The following is a 22,389-nucleotide window of genomic DNA, read 5'->3' on the forward strand; positions in this document are numbered from 1 at the left end:
CAGGAGAGGGCTCAGAACGCACCCTTGTGGGGCCCCAGTGTTGAGGATCAGCGGGGTGGAGATGTTGTTACCTACCCTCACCACCTGGGGGCGGCCCGTCAGGAAGTCCAGGACCCAGTTGCACAGGGCGGGGTCGAGACCCAGGGTCTCGAGCTTGATGAGGAGTTTGGAGGGTACTATGGTGTTAAATGCTGAGCTGTAGTCGATGAACAGCATTCTCACATAGGTATTCCTCTTGTCCAGATGGGTTAGGGCAGTGTGCAGTGTGGTTGCGATTGCGTCGTCTGTGGACCTATTGGGTCGGTAAGCAAATTGGAGTGGGTCTAGGGTGTCCGGTAGGGTGGAGGTGATATGGTCCTTGACTAGTCTCTCAAAGCACTTCATGATGACGGAAGTGAGTGCTACGGGGCGGTAGTCGTTTAGCTCAGTTACCTTAGCTTTCTTGGGAACAGGAACAATGGTGGCCCTCTTGAAGCATGTGGGAACAGCAGACTGGGATAAGGATTGATTGAATATGTCCGTAAACACACCAGCCAGCTGGTCTGCGCATGCTCTGAGGACGCGGCTGGGAATGCCGTCTGGGCCTGCAGCCTTGCGAGGGTTAACACGTTAAAATGTTTTACTCACCTCGGCTGCAGTGAAGGAGAGCCCGCAGGTTTTGGTAGCGGGCCGTGTCAGTGGCACTGTATTGTCCTCAAAGCGAGCAAAAAAGTTATTTAGCCTGTCTGGGAGCAAGACATCCTGGTCCGCGACGGGGCTGGTTTTCTTTTTGTAATCCGTGATTGACTGTAGACCCTGCCACATACCTCTTGTGTCTGAGCTGTTGAATTGCGACTCTATTTTGTCTCTGTACTGGGACTTAGCTTGTTTGATTGCCTTGCGGAGAGAATAGCTACACTGTTTGTATTCGGTCATGTTTCCGGTCACCTTGCCCTGGTTAAAAGCAGTGGTTCGCGCTTTCAGTTTCACGCGAATGCTGCCGTCAATCCACGGTTTCTGGTTTGGGAATGTTTTAATCGTTGCTGTGGGTACGACATCGTCAATGCACTTTCTAATGAACTCGCTCACCGAATCAGCATATTCGTCAATGTTGTTGTTGGACGCAATGCGGAACATATTCCAATCCGCGTGATCGAAGCAGTCTTGAAGCGTGGAATCAGATTGGTCGGACCAGCGTTGAACAGACCTGAGCGCGGGAGCTTGTTGTTTTAGTTTCTGTTTGTAGGCTGGAAGCAACAAAATGGAGTCGTGGTCAGCTTTTCCGAAAGGAGGGCGTCAGGGTTAAGGGTCATGGCGTCAGGGTTAAGTGGCATTGCCACTAAGAATGGTAAGGCCATTTGCATAGACAGATATACCCCTATGGGAACTCCCACCAGCGGTAAACCTGCTCCTATCTTAACTGGCCCTAAACCACAAACTCAACACTCTTTTGTCCAGTTGTAAGATTAGCAACCTTTTCTGCTCTCGATAAAAACGAATTGTCCTCATTGTTGTGATCATCTCTTTCCATGATGACCATCTGCTTCTGGGTCACTGCTCCAGTCCAGCGTCGGTCCCTATCGCTCAGGGCTCCTTCTACCCTCTGTCAGGTTCCCACAAGGGGACAACCTACTGTTCTCATTAGCACTCCTGTGCTAATGCAGAGGAGGGCACCACTGGAACTGGCGAGGGCCCATCGCCTTCTGGATCAGGAACTCATCTGAAGTGCGACACGTGGATCCAGGTATCTCTCTCAGTAACCTTCACCATGGTGGGGGTGGTCAGAAGAACTTGGTACTGGCCTCTCCAACGGGGGTCCTTTCAACTCTTTCTCCTGAAGTCCTTCACCACCACAAAATCACCTGGGTTAAAACAGTGTTCAGTTCCACCTGCTAGATCTGGTAAAGAAGCCTTCACCCGGGGGAAAAGTCTTAAGAATACTGCGAAATGTGCATTTGTCATTCGCATAGGATGGCCAGTCAGCACATCGTGTGGAGAGAGACCAGTGACTGTATGGGAACTGCCTCTCATACTCATCAGTGCCAATGGAAGCACTTTCACCCATGTCAGCCTCGTTTCACCATTAAATTGGACTAATTTAGTTTTCAGAGATTGGTTTGCCCTTTCGACCGCACCAGCAGATTGGGCATGATAGGCACAATGAGTTCTCAAATCAATCTGCAAAGCCTCTGACAAGGGTTGAACAATCTTACTTACGAAATGCCGACCGTTGCCAGAATACATTTTTGACGGCAGACCCCATCTCCTAAGATGGGGCCGACAGAGATGGTCGCCTCACTTCGAGTCCTTAGGAAACTATGCAGTATTTTGTTTTTTTATATATTATTTCTTACATTGTTAGCCCAGAAAATCTTAAGTGTTATTACAGGTGCATCAAAGCTGGGACCAAGAGACTGAAAAACAGCTTCTATCTCAAGGCCATCAGACTGTTAAACAGCCATCACTAACACAGAGAGACTGCTGCCTACATACAGACTCAAATCATTTGCCACTTTAATAAATGGATCACTAGTCACTTTAAACAATGCCACTTTAATAATGTTTACATATCCTACATTACTCATCTCATACGTATATACTGTATTTTATACCATCTATTGCATCTTGCCTATGCCGCTCGGCCATCGCTCATCCATATATTTAGATGGACATATTCTTATTCAATCCATTTACATTTGTGTGTATAAGGTAGTTGTTGTGGAATTGATAGATTACTTGTTGCTGTTAGAACTAGAAACACAAGCATTTCGCTACACTTGCATTAACATCTGCTAACCATGTGTATGTGACCAATAACATTTGATTTGATTTGATCTCTCTCACGAGTGCTTTCGCACAACAGCCGCTGTGGCTCTCCTGCAAGGGAAAGCTTCAATCCATTTAGAAAACATGTCAACAATCACCCAACAATAATTATTCCCCCACAAGGGATCAACTCAATGAAGTCCATCATTAAGTGCTCAAAGGGTCCTTCAGGCCTTGGATGGGACGCGGGGGATATTGAAATGCCGCATCCATCATTGTTAGTCAAACAAATCAAACATTTATTGCAGAAATGTTCTGCAGAAACAGTCAAACCTACTGTACACCAATATTTATTTACAAGATCCACCATTCCTCCTTTAGACACATGATCCTGACCATGTGACAATTTTGTGAGGAAGTGGAATGTACAACGGGGCATGGCAGGTCTGCTCCACTCATCCAGCCATACACCCGAGGCGTCCTTATGACAGCACCCAGCCCACTTGCGTTTCTCTGAATCATCAGCCGTAGCCTGTAAAGCAACGATATCATTAACAGATAAAAAGTTGGTGGGAGCTGGAACTATCGCCATCTGTCAGAGGGGGCCTGATACTTTATCACTGAGGTTAATGAGGGGAGTTGAACAGCCTCCAACAGACAGGACACAAGCTTACCGTGAGCAATTTGTTTTCCAGAGAAAGTCAAAAACCCTCTATTCTTCCACAATGTTCCAAAGTCATTCACTACAACGCATATCTACTGTCGGTGTATATGTTAACAGAGCTATCTTTAGCCGAAATACAAGCTTTAGTCAAACCAAATAATTATTCTGCAGACAAGTGCGATGGGAGCCTTGCACTCTCCATCGTATCTAAAATAGTCACAACTGCGTTACCAACTAATAGGGTCTTATTTATCATTACGCTGAGCAGACCCTTCTACAAAAAACTCTAAATCCAGATTTTCTAGTGGGGTGTCTCAAGTCCAACCTAGGCCTACAGTCAATCTCAATAGCCAATCACAGCCCTCACAAAACAAAAACATGTCAAACCAGTTATAATTATAAAACAAATAACGTTATTGATATCAATTTAAAAAGCTTCTATGAAAATGTATATCAAATCAGAATGAAATAACAGTTGGACTGATCTACAGCCTTCTTAGACTCAACTATCAGCAAAAAAATGATCAAAGAAATTACCTAAAAGTAAATATTAGACACTGTTAAACATTCAGGTGAAGAAAAGCACCAGGTATGGACAGCACCAGGTATGGACAGCACCAGGTATGGACAGCACCAGGTATGGACAGCTTTCCCATACAATTTTATTTGACATTCTGGGACAAAGTAGCGGCCAAATTTACTCAAGTGACAACACACGTTCTGTATCAAACAATTTCAGTTATACTAAATTCAGGAAAATCTGGAGAGTCCCCTACTGATTATAGACCCACAAGTTTAACAAACTGTGACAGTCAAATAATAAAGCTTCTAAGAATGGCAAAAGTATTACCAGACTAACATATCAATCTAACAGGGTATATTAAAAATAGACAAAAAAAAACACATTTCAGTTTAATACAATACGCAAAAAAAAAAGATAGAGATTTATCAAAAATGGTGGTTGATGCCGAAAAGGCTTTTGTCTTGAAGGGCCTTTTCTATTCAAAACTTTAGAAACTTAACATTTGAGCAGAAAAAAGACATTTTATAAAAAGATTGTATAAATGTCAGAAAGCTAAAATATACAAAAATATATTATCTGATGAAATAGTTTTATGAAGGAGCACAAGACAGGGATGTCCCCTCTCCCTCCTGTTTGCACTGGCAATTGAACCGCTTGCAGAAAGAATTAGACAGGACCCAAACGTAACAGGTATCAGTATTGGTAAACATGAATATAAAATAAACTTATTTACAGATGATCTCCTGATATACCTGACCAATATTGGACAACAAAATATGAAATACTTTGGATGCTTAATAAGTGACAACAAATAACAAAACACTATATAAAGATAACTTTATTCCATTACATAACAATATGACAGCAGATATAATTAAATGTAATAATCTTTCCAATCTGACAGGTAGAATAAACCTCTAAAGAATGGCATGGCTCCCAAAGTTTTAGTATTTATTTTCCATAATACCAATTACCCCACATTCTTTAAAAAGTATCCTGCCATAAGACTGTATATGGACAAATAAAATTCATAGAATAAAAAGGAAAGTTTCACATCTTCCTAAATCTGAGGGTGGTTTTAACCTTCCAGATTAGGAATTGTATCAGGAATCAACTCACTACTCAAGGCTGTTACTTTCGACATATAGTTAAATGCACTAAAGAGGAACAATGGGTGTTTGGTTCATATTGAAGATGTGCATGTTCATCCCCAGAATATTTTACATGTTTATATTCAAAAGATAAAGATAAAAACATGAATAACTTCATAGTTAAGAACATTATAACAATATGGAAGAAGACGAAACGTATTCTACAAGAACCAACATCACTCCCTTTGAGTTCATTTAGTAAATATTTTCTTAACTCTATTTGTTGAACTGCATTGTTGGTTAAGGGCTTGTATGTAAGCTTTTCACGGTAAGGTTGTATTCGGCGCATGTGACAAATCAAATTTGATTTGATTTATGGAACAATCCCTGGATAGCGTTTCAGAATTCATCGATAAATTGGTCCACATGGAAAACTAAAGGCATAGAAACTGTAAAAGACTTGGTAATAGGAAATAGATGCATCTCAGTGACAGCTCTATAAAGCCATTTTGGAATGACCAATGTAGATATTTTCAAATACATTCAACTTAAAGGTTTTATATCACAATGTTGATTTGAAATAATATTAATATGATAGGTAAACTTTAGAAAACCTTGCAGAAAACCTATACAACTGACAATCTCTTAGAAAAAACAAAAAAACTACTGGAACCAAGATTTAACAATAACTGATATTGAAGTTGGAAAAATCAGAAAATCCCATCGACTGGATGAGTCACTATTATGTCGGTGGATGGAAATGATCCAGACATTATGTTGAATATAAGAATAATAAACCTCATTCATCAATCTGACTCCATTGCTATGTGAACGCTATAGACCTATAATCGTGTCCAGTGGGTATAGCCAAGGTTGTGAACCTTTCGTCACCACTCTGAATACTATAAGATGCAAGTGTCTAGGTTTACCGTTAAGCAATTATTAAGAGGCTGAGGAACAAGGAGCTAATATCTTACAATCTATGACTTAGCATTAAATGATTGATATAACCTTAGCTCAGAGATGCACAGTTAGACCGAGCATGTAAGCTATGTACAGTGCATTCTGAAAGCAAACTAACTGCATTTGATACAATCATCTTGGCAAAGGAGAAATGCTCACTAACAGGGATGTTGCACAACATTTGAGAGAAATTAGCTTTTTGTGAGTGTGGAAAATTTGACAGAGCGGCAAAGATTATTGTTTGATTTGAGATGGGAGATCCTCCCTCCCCGCTTTTTCCGTTGACATGACGGGCCATTGCCCGGTTCAACCCTGGCCAGTGTAATAACACTCCCTCAATGAAAGTGCACTCAGTGAGAGGACACAATTAAACATGTTTAAGTACTTTTAATTTAACAAAATTACGAATACACTTGGTTTAACTGCACAGTGTTATTTCAATATGGTTCAATAAGGATAGAAGATAGATTAGTCAAACAGGGAGCAACCAAAATGGAGGTCTGGTGAGGTGACCAAACAATAGTGACACTACATGGAACATTCATTCTTGTATTGAGTGGCCTTCCAACTTGCAAACCCTTTCAACACCCCATTGTTTGAGCTTAATATACTGTATCCCTGGAACCATAATGAGGATCAGGCTGTTGAAATGCAGTCGATTATGTAAATAGTCTTGTAGAACTCTGGTATTGATGGTCCATTTCTGGGTGAGTCATTGATATGAATGTTCAGAGTGAAAGAACTGTGAACTCACCTGTGATGGCCCACGTCTACCAAAACCTTTCCTATTGTGTTAGTCGGCACCACAGCATTTTCGGCAGCCATTGTTCAAAATGTGTTCATACACACAGTAACAATGGGAGGGGATGTGGCAAGCACAGGGGAGGACCAGTAGGTTGATCTCAGATTCTATTCAGAGTTGACAGATTGACAGTGAGGACAAACCCAGCCTGCCTCTCTCTTTCCACACTGTAAATCTACAGTCACTGGGTCCTGATTGTGACAGTGGAGTCTAGTTTGCACTGCAGAATCCAGAGATGCCATCAGTAGACAGGTTTCCATTGACCCAGGATTATTAGACAAAATATCCCACAGAAAAAAAAATCGGGAAACATTGAAGAACCACAGTCACATTACGTGGAGGTGTAAGAATGATGCTGCTAAGATCAGAGATTCATCTCCTGAGTACATACTGTACCTCGTCCCCTGAATACCAATCAAGTAATCTGACTTCTAATTACCGTTTATATTTTTAGTTTTTCCCTCACTCAACTTTTTTTGCGTTTTGTTGCTAACCTTACTTTGCTACCTGACAACTTCACGGTTTTTACTTTTTAATTATCGTTTATATTTTTAGTTTGTCCCTCAGTTTTTTCCCTTGGATGTGGTTCGGCAGGACCTCCACCAGCCGAAGCTAAGTAGTAACATTAACACGATGCCTTCTAATTGCAGTCGCTGTACTCATAATATACAGGAGAACGAGGATAGCTGTGCTGCAAGTCAGACGCAATCGTTAGGCAAGGGTCATTTCAGTGTAGGAAAGGATGAAACGGCATCTGTGCCACCAGTAAGTACAGATAGTAGTATAAATCCCCTCACACGGTCCCCGCAGCCGGACAACTTTCTCATGGCTTCTAGAGGGAAATGATGTAGGAATGCTCAACCGGTGTCACTCATTCAGCCGACAGAAACTTTCAACCGGTTCTCCCCATTAAGCAGCAAGTCGGAGTCGGGGTCTGAGACGCCGAAGCCTCCCACCATTAGCTCTGACAAATTGAAAACCCTAGTCATTGGCGACTCCATTACCAGCAGTATTAGACTTAAAATCATTCAGCGATCATACACTGTTTACCAGGGGGCAGGGCTACCGACGTAAAGGCTAATCTGAAGAGGGTGCTGGCTAAAGCTAAAACTGGCGAGTGTAGAGAGTATAGGGATATTGTTATCCACGTCGGCACCAACGATGTTAGGATGAAACAGTCAGAGGTCACCAAGCGCAACATAGCTTCAGCGTGTAAATCAGCTAGAAAGATGTGTCGGCATCGAGTAATTGTCTCTGGCCCCTTCCCAGTTAGGGGGAGTGATGAGCTCTACAGCAGAGTCTCACAACTCAATCGCTGGTTGAAAACTGTTTTCTGCCCCTCCCAAAAGATAGAATTTGTAGATAATTGGCCCTCTTTCTGGGACTCACCCACAAACAGGACCAAGCATGCCCTGTTGAGAAGTGACGGACTCCATCCTAGCTGGAGGGGTGCTCTCATCTTATCTATGAACATAGACAGGGCTCTAACTCCCCTAGCTCCACAATGAAATAGGGTGCAGGCCAGGTAGCAGGCTGCCAGCTTAGTGGAGTCTGCCATTAGCACAGTCAGTGTAGTCAGCTCAGCTATCCCCATTGAGACCGTGTCTGTGCCTCGACCTAGGTTGGGCAAAACTAAACATGGCGGTGTTTGCCTTAGCAATCTCCCTGGAATAAAGACCTCCTCCATTCCTGCCATTATTGAAAGAGATTGTGATACCTCACATCTCAAAATAGGGCTACTTAATGTTAGATCCCTCACTTCCAAGGCAGTTATAGTCAATGAACTAATCACTGATCATAATCTTGATGTGATTGGCCTGACTGAAACATGGCTTAAGCCTGATGAATTGACTATGTTAAATGAGGCCTCACCTCCTGGTTACACTAGTGACCATATCCCCCGCGCATCCCGCAAAGGCGGAGGTGTTGCTAACATTTACGATAGCAAATTTCAATTTCCCCCCCAAAAAACAACGTTTTCGTCTTTTGAGCTTCTGGTCATGAAATCTAAGCAGCTACTCAATCACTTTTTATAGCTACTGTTTACAGGCCTCCTGGGCCATATACAGCGTTCCTCACGGAGCTCCCTGAAGTCCTATCGGACCTTGTAGTCATAGCAGATAATATTCAAATTTTTGGTGACTTTAATATTCACATGGAAAAGTCCACAGACCCACTCCAAAAGGCTTTCGGAGCCATCATCGACTCAGTGGGTTTTGTCCAACATGTCTCCGGACCTACTCACTGCCACAGTCATACTCTGGACCTAGTTTTGTCCCATGATATAAATGTTGTGGATCTTAATTTATGTTTTTCCTCATAATCCTGGACTATTGGACCACCATTTTATTACGTTTGCAATCGCAACAAATAATCTGCTCAGACTCCAACCAAGAATCATCAAAGGTCGTGCTATAAATTCTCAGACAACCCAAAGATTCTTTGATGCCCTTTCAGACTCCCTCTGCCTACCCAAGGACGCCAGAGGAAAAAAATCAGTTAACCACCTAACTGAGGACCTCAATTTAATCTTGCGCAATACCCTAGATGCAGTCGCACCCCTAAAAACTAAAATTATTTGTCATAAGAAACTAGCTCCCTGGTATACAGAAAATACCCGAGCTCTGAAGCAAGCTTCCAGAAAAATGTAACGGAAATGGTGCCACACCAAACTGGAAGTCTTCCGACTAGCTTGGAAAGACAGTACCGTGCAGTATCGAAGAGCCCTCACTGCTGCTCGATCATCCTATTTTTCCAACTTAATTGAGGAAAATAAGAACAATCCAACATTTATTTTTGATACTGTCGCAAAGCTAACTAAAAAGCAGCATTCCCCAAGAGAGGATGGCTTTCACTTCAGCAGTAAAAAATTAATGAACTTCTTTGAGGAAAAGATCATGATCATTAGAAAGCAAATTACGGACTCCTCTTTAAATCTGCGTATTCCTCCAAAGCTCAGTTGTCCGGAGTCTGCACAACTCTGGCAGGACCTAGGATCAAGGGAGACACTCAAGTGTTTTAGTACTATATCTATTGACACAATGATGAAAATAATCATGACCTCTAAACCTTCAAGCTTCATACTGGACCCTATTCCAACTAAACTACTGAAAGAGCTGCTTTCTGTGCTTGGCCCTGCTATGTTGAACATAATAAACGGCTCTCTATCCACTGGATGTGTACCAAACTCACTAAAAGTGGCAGTAATAAAGCCTCTCTTGAAAAAGCCAAACCTTGACCCAGAAAATATAAAAAACTATCGGCCTATATCGAATCTCCCATTCCTCTCAAAAACAATTGAAAAAGCTGTTGCGCAGCAACTCACTGCCTTCCTGAAGACAAAACAATGTATACGAAATGCTTCGGTCTGGTTTTAGACCCCATCATAGCACTGAGACTGCACTTGTGAAGGTGGTAAATTACATTTTAATGGCGTCAGACCGAGGCTCTGCATCTGTCCTCGTGCTCCTAGACCTTAGTGCTGCCTTTGATACCATCGATCACCACATTCTTTTGGAGAGATTGGAAACCCACATTGGTCTACACGGACAAGTTCTGGCCTGGTTTAGATCTTATCTGTCGGAAAGATATCAGTTTGTCTCTGTGGATGGTTTGTCCTCTGACAAATCAACTGTAAATTTCGGTGTTCCTAAAGGTTCCGTTTTAGGACTACTATTGTTTTCACTATATATTTTACCTCTTGGGGATGTCATTCGAAAACATAATATTAACTTTCACTGCTATGCGGATGACACACAGCTGTACAATTTGATGACACATGGTGAAGCCCCAAAATTGCCCTCGCTGGAAGCCTGTGTTTCAGACAATAGGAAGTGGATGTGTAACTGATGTGAAATGGCTAGCTAGTTAGCGGGTACGCGCTAGTAGCTTTTCAATCAGTTACGTCACTTGCTCTGAAACCTAGAAGTAGTGTTGCCCCTTGCTCTGCAAGGGCCGCGGGCTTTGTGGAGCGATGGGTAACGACGCTTCGTGGGTGTCAGTTGTTGATGTGTGCAGAGGGTCCCTGGTTCGCGCCCGAGGTCGGGGCGAGGGGGCGGTTTAAAGTTATACTGTTACATTGATGCTGTTGACCCGGATCACTGGTTGCTGCGGAAAAGGGGGAGGTTGAAAGGGGGGTGAGTGTAACGGATGTGAAATGGCTAGCTAGTTAGCGGGTACGCGCTAGTAGCGTTTCAATCAGTTACGTCACTTGCTCTGAAACCTAGAAGTAGTGTTGCCCCTTGCTCTGCAAGGGCCGCGGCTTTTGTGGAGCGATGGGTAACGACGCTTCGTGGGTGTCAGTTGTTGATGTGTGCAGAGGGTCCCTGGTTCGCGCCCGAGGTCGGGGCAAGGGGACGTACTAAAGTTATACTGTTACAGATGGCTGCAAATGTTCAACTTTTAAACTCGGACAAAACAGAGATGCTTGTTCTAGGTCCCAAGAAACAAAGAGATCTTCTGTTGAATCTGACAATTAATGTTGATGGTTGTACAGTCGTCTCAAATAAAACTGTGAAGGACCTCGGCGTTACTCTGGACCCTGATCTCTCTTTTGACGAACATATCAAGACTGTTTCAAGGACAGCTTTTTTCCATCTACGTAACATTGCAAAAATCAGAAATGTTCTGTCCAAAAATGATGCAGAAAAATGTATCCATGCTTTTGCCACTTCTAGGTTAGACTACTGCAATGCTCTACTTTCCGGCTACCCGGATAAAGCACTAATAAACTTCAGTTAGTGCTAAATACGGCTGCTAGAATCCTGACTGGAACCCAAAAAATGTATCATATTACTCCAGTGCTAGCCTCCCTACACTGGCTTCCTGTTATTAAGGCAAGGGCTGATTTCAAGGTTTTACTGCTAACCTACAAAGCATTACATGGGCTTGCTCCTACCTATCTTTCCGATTTGGTCCTGCCGTACATACCTACACGTACGCTACGGTCACAAGACGCAGGCCACCTAATTGTCCCTAGAATTTCTAAGCAAACAGCTGGAGGCAGGGCTTTCTCCTATAGAGCTCCATTTTTATGGAATGGTCTGCCTACCCATGTGAGAGATGCAGACTCGGTCTCAACCTTTAAGTCTTTATTGAAGACTCATCTCCTCAGTAGGTCCTATGATTGAGTGTAGTCTGGGCCAGGAGTGTGAAGGTGAACGGAAAGGCACTGGAGCAACGAACCGCCCTTTCTGTCTCTGCCTGGCCGGTTCCTCTCTCTCCACTGGGATTCTCTGCCTCTAACCCTATTAGAGGGGCTGAGTCACTGGCTTACTGGTGCTCTTCCATGCTGTCCCTAGGAGGGGTGCGTCACTTGAGTGGGTTGAGTCACTGACGTGGTCTTCCTGTCTGGGTTGGTGCCCCCCCCTTGGGTTGTGCTGTGGCGGAGATCTTTGTGGGCTATACTCGGCCTCGTCTCAGGATGGTAAGTTGGTGGTTGAATATATCCCTCTAGTGGTGTGGGGGCTGTGCTTTGGCAAAGTGGGTGGGGTTATATCCTGCCTGTTTGGCCCTGTCCGGGGGTATCATCGGATGGGGCAACAGTGTCTCCTGACCCCTCCTGTCTCAGCCTCCAGTATTTATGCTGCAGTAGTTCATGTGTCGGGGGGCTAGGGTCAGTCTGTTATATCTGGAGTATTTCTCCTGTCTTATCCGGTGTCCTGTGTGAATTTAAGTATGCTCTCTTTAATTCTCTCTTTCTTTCTTTCTCTCTCTCAGAGGACCTGAGCCATAGGACCATGCCTCAGGACTACCTGGCACGATGACTCCTTGCTGTCCCCAATTCACCTGGCCGTGCTGCTGCTCCAGTTTCAACTGTTCTACCTGCGCCTTTGGAACCCTGACCTGTTCACTGGATGTGCTACCTGTCCTAGACCTGCTGTTTTCAACTCTCTCTTGGTCATGTTCTGTTATAATCTCCACCCGGCGCAGCCAGAAGAGGACTGGTTACCCCTCATAGCCTGGTTCCTCTCTAGGTTTCTTCCTAGGTTTTGGCCTTTCTAGGGAGTTTTTCCTAGACACCGTGCTTCTACACCTGCATTGCGTGCTGTTTGGGGTTTTAGGCTGGGTTTCTGTACAGCACTTTGTGACATCAGCTGATGTAAGAAGGGCTTTATAAATACATTTGATTTGATCTTACATACAGGACTTCAAGTTGTAAAATAGTGAAGTACTCCTTTAATGGAGTGGTAGGCTCTATGAAAGGCATGTTTCACCCCAAAATTGTATTTTGTTCATTAGTACACTGCAATCACGTTTTCAAGAACTTTCAGTACAAAGCAAAAAGTGTGTCATGATGATGATGATAATAATGATATGAAAATGACAAATGACAATTGCCTGTAATTTGCATCATCAGACTGTTTTGCTGTGTACTGCAGTGTACCCTAATCCTGGTCCAGGGGATCCAAAGGGGTGTGCTTTTTTGTTTTTGCCCTAACACTCACACACTGGATTCAACTAAACAACTCAAGCCTTTGAATTGAATAAGGTATGAGAGTGCTAGTGCAAAAACATACATGTACACCCCTTTGGGACCAAGGTTGGGGAACACTGCTGTACTGAAAGTCCTCCATCTTCAGAACTTCACTGCTGACGTGCACATTATTGGGATTGTATACAGGGTGAAGAAACCAAGGTGGACATTTGTAATTTGATTGAACTATCCCTTAAATTACAGTTCCTTTGGAGTTATATTTAGTTAGAGGTGCATTTGCTCTCAGCATGTGTTATAAATAAACATTAATTTATTTTATAAAGAAAACGGCTTTTGTTATCTCTTAAATGTTGTTTACCTTTGCACTTTAGTTTACACCACTGAGGAGGCGGCGACGGCAGCAGTAGTAGCAACTACCGCCTTCTCGTGGCATGGGATCGGGCCATCCCAATGATCCCGGAATGCACGGAAGGTTGCACTGTGGTAGTGGGGGAACAGGAAGTTCCCGGCAGGCGTGCACCATTCTTCAGAATAAAGATAGCGCCAGAACGGAGCAGTCAAGAAGATAACCTTTGTTAGTGTCCGTTTCAATTTAATACTACAGGTATGTAATAGCGCGTTTAAACTTTACAATATCGAAAGAACATGTCATTCCATGCTAGGTAACAAATCCATTAAGGTATTATCAGGTTTGGTAAAGGTTTGATGTGTAATTTCTGTGTCAAACCGAGTGAAGAACGTGGTAAACTATTTTACAAGTCACATAGCTAGAGACGTTGGGTTTGTCTGAGTGGATGTACATATTTTTCTCAAGGTAATTTCATAAAGAATCCATTTATTTGAGATTTCTTTGTTGCATGTTATTGGTTTTGTGTAAAATTGACGAGCTGGTAAAATGGCGGCGCCCGCTCGGTCTGTTACTGTAGTGTGAACGGGAAATACAATTGTTTCTTGATTGAAATAATACAATGAAGACGTGGTTGTTCAGGAAAATAGTAACAGTGCTGCCTAAAACAAACAGTGACCTTGTAATGTACTACATGGTTTTTGAGTCATTTTATGTGAATTTAGGAAATCTACTATAAAGTGCTTTTACGTTGTGTCCTTTGTGTCTGTTTTCAAATCACAATTTATTTGTCACATGCGTCGATTACACCATGTATAGACCTTAAAGTGAAATGCTTACTTACAAGGCCTTAACCAACAGTGCAGTTTTAAGAAAATACCTTAAAGTAAGAGAGAAGGATAATTAAAGAGCAGCACTAAATAACAATAGCGGGCAATATACAGGGGGTACCTGTACAGAGTCAATGTGCGGGGGGCACCGGTGTCGAGAATTATGTACTTGTAGGTAGAGTTATTAAAGAGGCTATACATAGATAAAAGTAGTAGCACCAGTGGGTGGTGGTGGGGGGGCAAATGCAAATAGTCTGGGTAGCCATTTGATTAGCTGTTCAGGAGTCTTCCTTGCACCACACAGTCAGGTCTCTGACCTCTTCCCTATAAGCTTTCTCATCATTGTCGGTGATCAGGCCCACCACTGTTGTGTCATCAGCAAACTTAATGGTGGTATTGGAGTCGTGCCTGGCCGTACAGTCATGAGTGAACAGGGAGTACAGGAGGGGACTGGATTCACACCCCGGAGGGGCCCCCGCGTTGAGGATCAGTATGGTGAATGTGTTGTTACCTACCCTTGCCACTTGGGGGCGGCCTGTCAGGAAGTCCAGGGTCCATTTGCAGAGGGAGGTGTTTAGTCCCAGGGTCCTTAGCTTAGTGATGCGCTTTGAGGGCACTATGGTGTTGAACGCTGAGCTGTAGTCAATGAATAGCATTCTCACGTAGGTGTTCCTTTTGTCCAGGTGAGAAAGGGCAGTGTGGAGTGGAATAAAGATTGCATCATCTGTGGATCTTTTGGTGCAGTATGCAAATTGGAGTGGGTCTAGGGTTTCTGGGATAATATTGTTGTGAGCCACGACCAGCCTTTCGAAGCATTTCACTGCTCCTGTTTGTGACTGCTACGGGTCGGTAGTCATTTAGGCAGGTTACCTTAGTGTTCTTGGGCACAGGGACTATAGTGGTCTGCTTGAAACATGTTGGTATTACAGACTCAGACAGGGAGAGGTTGAAAATGTCAGTCAAGACACTTGCCAGTTGGTCAGCGCATGCTTGGAGTACACGTCCTGGTAATCCGTCTGGCCCAGCGGCCTTGTGAATGTTGACCTGTTTAAAGGTCTTACTCACATCGGCTGCGGAGAGCATGATCCCACAGTCGTCTGGAACAGCTGATGCTCTCAAGCATGTTTCAGTGTTCCTTGCCTCAAAGCGAGCATAGAAGTTATTTAGCTCGTCTGGTTGGCTCGTGTCACTGGGCAGCTCTCGGCTGTGCTTCCCTTTGTAGTCTGTAATAGTTTGCAAACCCTGCCACATCCGACGAGCGTTGGAGCCGGTGTAGTACGATTCGATCTTTGTCCTGATGTTAGTCCTGTATTTGTTGTCAATGCTGAGCTACCTGATCTACTGAAATGAGATCAGTGCTTGATTTGGACAGGAGCTCACCGGAGCAGAGTACTTGCATTTCTACTGCTTGAGATCATGTTCCTCTTATAGAATATTTGCTCAATAAATATATACATTACCGGCACCCGAAATGAGCACAGGCACCTATTTCAGTCCAAGTCGAGCACTGAATTAGATAATTGAACAAGAAATATAATATATTTTTAGGGAATAAAGTGCCTGAAGTGTCAAGACTAACTCCTGTGTCTTTTTTTGCTGTATTACTACAGGCCGACTCAGATTAAGTCTGAGGCCGTTAACATCAACAGTGGGGACAAACCCAGCCTGCCACTCTCCTTCCACACTGAGTAGAAACCTACAGTCACTGGGTCCTGATTGTGAGAGTGGAGCCCAGTTTGCACTGCAGGATCCAGAGATGGCATCAGTGAAGCTGGAAGACTGCAGTCAAACACTGGAGCTGAATGTCAACATGAAAGATGAAGAAGAGGAGGAGAAGATTGGGACATCTGTTTCTCATGGTAAGAGCAGGTTCTATCTAACTAAGTGTGTTGTTCATTCTAACTTCTCACTGTGTATGAAAAGTTGTGTAGAACTGTTTCATGATGAACTGTTTCAATGAGAAAGTAGATGTTATTTCATGCTACTGAGGCTTGTATGGTTTGACACCAGTATTGTCAGCATGTGTTTTATTCACTGGGCTATCTGGAGTGCTCAGGGCCAGTTGAACAAGTTCTCATTTACAACTGCGACCTGGCCAAGATAAAGCAAAGCAGTGCTACACAAACAACAACACAGTTACACATGGGATAAACAAACGTACAGTCAATAACACAATAGAAAAATCTATATGCAGTGTGTGGAAATGAGCTAAGGCAATAAATAGGCCATAGTGGCGAAGTAATTACAATTTAGCAATTAAACACTGGAGTGATAGATGTGCAGAAGATGAATGTGCAAGTAGAGATACTGGGGTGCAAAGGAGCAAAAAAATGAATAACTGTTTGTGGATGATGTACATGGATGGTGAGCTGCTCTGACAGCTGATGCTTAAAGTTAGTGAGGGAGATATGTCTCCAGCTTCAGTGATTTTTGCAATTCGTTCCAGTCATTGGCTGCCTTTCCTTCCAGTTCTCTTCTGCCAAAGGAGGAATTGGCTTTGGTGGTGACCAGTGAAATATACCTGCTGGAGCGTGTGCTATGTGTGGGTGCTGCTATGGTGACCAGTGAGCTGAGAAGGCGGGGCTTTACCTAGCAAAGACTTATAGATGACCTGGAGCTGGTGGGTTTGGCGACGAATATGAAGCGATGGCCAGCCAACGAGAGCATACAGGTCGCAGTGGTGGGTAGTATATGGGGCTTTGGTGACAAAATGGATGGCACTGTGATAGACTGCGTCCAATTTGTTGAGTAGAGTGTTGGAGGCTATTTTGTAAATGACATCGCCGAAGTCAAGGATCGGTAGGATAGTCCGTTTTACAAGGGTATGTTTGGCAGCATGAGTGAAGGATGCTTTGTTGTGAAATAGGAAGCCGATTCTAGATTTAATTTTGGATTGGAGATGTTTAATGTGAGTCTGGAAGGAGAGTTTACAGTCTAACCAGACACCTAGGTATTTGTAGTTGTCCACATATTCTAAGTCAGAACCGTCAGCGATCGGTTGAAGAGAATGCATTTAGTTTTACTTGCATTTAAGAGCAGTTGGAGGCCACGGAAGTAGAGTTGTATGGCATTGAAGCTCGTCTGGAGGTTAGTTAACACAGTGTCCAAAGAAGGGCCAGAGGTATACAGAATGGTGTTGTCTGCATAGAGGTGGATCAGAGAATCACCAGCAGCAAGAGCGACATCATTGATTTATACAGAGAAAAGAGTCGTCCCGAGAATTGAACCCTGTGGCACCCCCCTCAGCGTGGCTGAGGTGCACACATGACCAGCTCGGAAACCAGATTGCATAGTGGAGAAGGTACGGTGGCATTCGAAATGGTCGGTGATCTGTTTGTTAACTTGGCTTTCGAAGACCTTAGAAAGGCAGGGTAGGATAGATATAGGTCTGTAATAGTTTGGGTCTAGAGTGTCTCCCCCTTTGAAGAGGGGGATGACTGCGGCAGCTTTCCAATCTTTGGGGATCTCAGACGATATGAAAGAGGTTGAACAGGCTAGTAATAGAGGTTGCAACAATTGCGGTGGATCATTTTAGAAAGGGATGGTCTAGATTGTCTAGCCCAGCTGAATTGTAGGGGTCCAGAGTTTGCCGCTCTTTCAGAACATCAGCTATCTGAATTTGCGTGAAGGAGAAATGGGGGAGGCTTGGGAAAGTTGCTGTGTGGGGTGCAGGGCTGTTGACCGGGGTAGTGGTTGCCAAGTGGTAGCAGATATAACTTCTCACGAGTCACCAACCCTGATCCGGTAGCACCCCCCACCACCCCTCAGCCGTTTCCAGCCACGATAGTCATTTACAACATTAACAATGTCTACACTATTTCTGATCAATTTGATATTTTATTTTACAAAAAAAATGTTTTTCTTTCAAAACAAGGACATTTATAAGTGACCTTTTTTTAAATGTAGTGTATGTCACCCGGTACAGCCAGAAGAGGACCTGGTTCCTCTAAGTTTATTCCTAGGTTCCTGCTTTCTAGGAAGTTTGTCATAACCACTGTGCTTCTACATCTGCATTGCTTGCTCTTTTATGGTTTTAGGCTGGATTTCTGTAAAGCACTTTGACAACTGCTGATGTAAAAAGGGCTTCATAAAATACATTTGATTGATATGTACAGTACCAGTCAAAAGTTTGGACACACATACTCATTCAAGGGTTTTTCTTTCTGCATTGTAGAATAATAGTGAAGACATCAAAACTATGAAACAACATATATGGAATTGTGTAGTAACCAAAAAAGTGTTTAACAAATCAATATATTTGAGATTCTTCAAAGTAGCCACCCTTTGCCTTGACAGCTTTGCAAACTCTTGGCATTCTCTAAACCAGCTTCATACGGTAGTCACCCAGAATGCATTTCAACTAACAGGAGTGCCTTCGTAAAAGTTAATTTGGGAAATATCTTTCCTTAATGCGTTTGAGCCAATCAGTTATGTTGTGACAAGGTAGGGGTGGTATACAGAAGAGAGCCTTATTTGTTAAAAAAAACAAGTTCATATTATGGCAAGAACAGCTCAAATAAGCAAAGAGAAACAACATTCCATCATTACTTTAAGACCTGAAGCTCAGTCAATGGAACATTTCAAGAACTTTGACAGTTTCTTCAAGTGCAGTCGCAAAACCATCAAGCGCTATGATGAAACTGGCTTTCGTGAGGATCGCCACAGAAATGGAAGACCCAGAGTTACCTCTGCTGCAGGGGATAAGTTCATTAGAGTTACCAGCCTCAGAAATTGCAGCCCTAATAAATGCTTCAGAGTTCAAGTAACAGACGCATCAACTGTTCAGAGGAGACTGTGTGACTCGGGCCTTCATGGTCGGATTGATGCAAAGAAACCACTACTAAAACACACCAATAAGAAGAGACTTGCTTGGGCTAAGAAACACGAGCAATGGACATTAGACCGGTGGAAATCTGTCCTGTGGTCTGATGAGTCCAAATTTCAGATTTTTGCTTTTAACCGCCGTGTCTTTGTGAGACGCAGAGTAGGTGACCGGATGATCTCCGCATGTGTATTTCCTACCGTGAAGCATGGAGGAGGTGTGACTTTGTGGGGATGCTTTGCTGGTGACACTGTCTGATTTACTTAGAAATCAAGGCACATGTAACCAGCATGGCTACCACAACATTCTGCCACGATACGCCATTCCAGCTGGTTTGGGCTTAGTGGGACTCATTTGTTTTTCAACAAGACGACCCAACACACCTCCAGGCTGTGTAAGGGCTATTTGACCAAGAAGGAGAGTGATGGAGTGCTGTATCAGATGACCTGGCCTCCACAATCACCAGACCGTAACCCAATTGAGATGGTTTAGGATGAGTTGGATTGCAGAGTGAAGGAAAAGCAGCCAACAATTGCTCAGCATATGTGTGAACTTCAAGACTGTTGGAAAGGCATTCCTGGTGAAGCTGGTTGATAGAGTGCCAAGACTGTGCCAAGCTGTCAAGGCAAGGGGTGAATACTTTGAACAATCTAAAATACAAGCTATTTTGATTTAACACTTTTTGGGGGTGGGGTTACTACATGATTCCATATGTGTAATACCATAGTTTTGATGTTTCACTATTATTATTCAATGTAGAAAATAGTAAAAATGAAGAAAAACCCTTGAATGAGTAGGTGTGTCAACTTCTGACTGGTACTGTATATTACACCAACTGACTGGTTCTTCTGATGTTCACACAGGAGATGATGTTGAGACATTCTCTACATCCAGAGAGCAACAGCAGGAAGATCACAGAGCTAAGAGGTCTCACCACTGCCCACATTGTGAGGAGATTTTCCCAGTTATATCAAAGCTAAAAAAACACCAAAAAATACATACAGGAGAGACTCTGTATTCCTGCACTGACTGTGGGAAGAGATTCACAACACCAGCTCCGCTAAAAGTTCATCAGAGAACACACAAAGGAGAGAAGCCTTACTCCTGCTCTGACTGTGGAAAGAGTTTCTCTCAACTGCGTCACCTAAAACAACATGAACGTATACACACAGGAGAGAAGCCTTACTCCTGCTCTGACTGTGGGGCGAATTTCTCTCAACTGGGCCACTTAAAACGTCATCAAGGTATACATAAAGGAGAGAAGCCTTACTCCTGCTCTGACTGTAGAAAGAGTTTCTCCCTCTCGAGCTACCTAAAACAACATGAACGTATACACAGAGGAGAGAAGCCTTACTTTTGCTCTGACTGTGGAAAATGCTTCATAACATCAATTGTTCTAAAAGTTCACCGGAGAACACACACTGGAGAAAGGCCTTACTTCTGCTCTGACTGTGGAAAAGGCTTCACAACATCATCTGAGCTAAAAGTTCACCAGAGAACACACACAGGAGAGAAGCCTTACTCTTGCTCTGACTGTGGAAAAGGCTTCACAACATCATCTGAGCTAAAAGTTCATCAGAGAACACACACAGGAGAGAAGCCTTACTCCTGCTCTGACTGTGGAAAATGCTTCACAGCATCAGGTCAGCTAAAAGTTCATCAGAGAACACACACAGGAGAGAAGCCTTACTCCTGCTCTGACTGTGGAAAGAGTTTCTCTCAACTGCATCACCTAAAACAACATGAACGTATACACACAGGAGAGAAGCCTTACTCCTGCTCTGACTGTAGGGCGAGTTTCTCTCAATCGAGCCACCTAAAACAACATGAACGTATACACACAGGAGAGAAGCCTTACTCCTGCTCTGACTGTGGAAAATGCTTCACACAATCATCTGAGCTAAAAGTTCACCAGAGAACACACACAGGAGAGAAGCCTTACTCCTGCTCTGACTGTAGGGCGAGTTTCTCTCAATCGAGCCACCTAAAACAACATGAACGTATACACACAGGAGAGAAGCCTTACTCCTGCTCTGACTGTGGGGCGAATTTCTCTCAACTGGTCCACTTAAAAAGTCACCAAGCTATACATAAAGGAGAGAAGCCTTACTCCTGCTCTGACTGTAGAAAGAGTTTCTCCCTCTCGAGCTACCTAAAACAACATGAACGCATACACAGAGGAGAGAAGCCTTACTTTTGCTCTGACTGTGGAAAATGCTTCATAACATCAACTGTTCTAAAAGTTCACCGGAGAACACACACAGGAGAGAAGCCTTACTCCTGCTCTGACTGTAGGGCGAGTTTCTCTCAATCGAGCCACCTAAAACAACATGAACGTATACACACAGGAGAGAAGCCTTACTCCTGCTCTGACTGTGGAAAATGCTTCACACAATCATCTGAGCTAAAAGTTCACCAGAGAACACACACAGGAGAGAAGCCTTACTCCTGCTCTGACTGTAGGGCGAGTTTCTCTCAATCGAGCCACCTAAAACAACATGAACGTATACACACAGGAGAGAAGCCTTACTCCTGCTCTGACTGTGGAAAATGCTTCACACAATCATCTGAGCTAAAAGTTCACCAGAGAACACACACAGGAGAGAAGCCTTACTCCTGCTCTGACTGTAGGGCGAGTTTCTCTCAATCGGGCCACCTAAAACAACATGAACGTATACATACAGGAGAGAAGCCTTACTCTTGCTCTGACTGTAGGAAGAGTTTCTCTCAAATGGGCCAGTTAAAAAGACACCAAGGTATACATAATGGACAGTAGCCTTACTCCTGCTCTGACTGTGGAAAATGTTTTAAATCATCAACTGAGCTAAACGGTCATCGGTCATTCGTTACCTCTTTCATGCCCTGCCTCCAGTCCACTTACCGATATCTGAACAAGAGAGCCTCATCAAAATTGCAACAAGCGGTTCTGTGAAAATTGAATTTAATCAGAAGCTACTGACAGATTTCTGGATTGGGCTGCGCTCAGAGTATCCTGCCTTGTCAAATCGCGCTGTTAAGACACTGATGCCCTTTGCAACCACGTACCTATGTGAGAGTGGATTCGTGGCCCTCACTAGTATACAAACTAAATACAGGCACAGACTGTGTGTGGAAAAGGATTTAAGACCGACTCTCTCCAATACAATCCAACATTGCAGAGTTATGTG

General features: G+C 43.5%; 1 protein-coding gene across 1 annotated transcript; it reads left to right on the plus strand.

Moving 5' to 3' along the window:
* Positions 1-1,290: 1,290 nt before the first annotated feature.
* Positions 1,291-22,132, plus strand: LOC120033486 (zinc finger protein 658B-like). Its single transcript, XM_038979854.1, has 3 exons — positions 1,291-1,327; positions 1,644-1,723; positions 20,175-22,132. Exons 1-3 carry the CDS (start codon positions 1,291-1,293, stop codon positions 21,996-21,998), a joined length of 1,941 nt encoding a protein of 646 aa, XP_038835782.1. The 3' UTR covers positions 21,999-22,132.
* The last annotated feature ends 257 nt before the right edge of the window (positions 22,133-22,389 follow it).

This window comes from Salvelinus namaycush, chromosome 40 (genome assembly GCF_016432855.1).
Source record: "Salvelinus namaycush isolate Seneca chromosome 40, SaNama_1.0, whole genome shotgun sequence".
Lineage (NCBI taxonomy): Eukaryota > Metazoa > Chordata > Actinopteri > Salmoniformes > Salmonidae > Salvelinus > Salvelinus namaycush.

What these genes read in the sequence shown, in the direction of transcription:
- LOC120033486 (XM_038979854.1), top strand. Translation starts at nt 1,291, where the DNA reads ATGGCGTCAGGGTTAAGTGGCATTGCCACTAAGAATG. An exon ending in TGGCATTGCCACTAAGAATG is followed by an intron (nt 1,328 to 1,643) that starts GTAAGGCCATTT and finishes GTGCTAATGCAG; the next exon opens with AGGAGGGCACCACTGGAACT. An exon ending in AGTGCGACACGTGGATCCAG is followed by an intron (nt 1,724 to 20,174) that starts GTATCTCTCTCA and finishes CCACATTGTGAG; the next exon opens with GAGATTTTCCCAGTTATATC.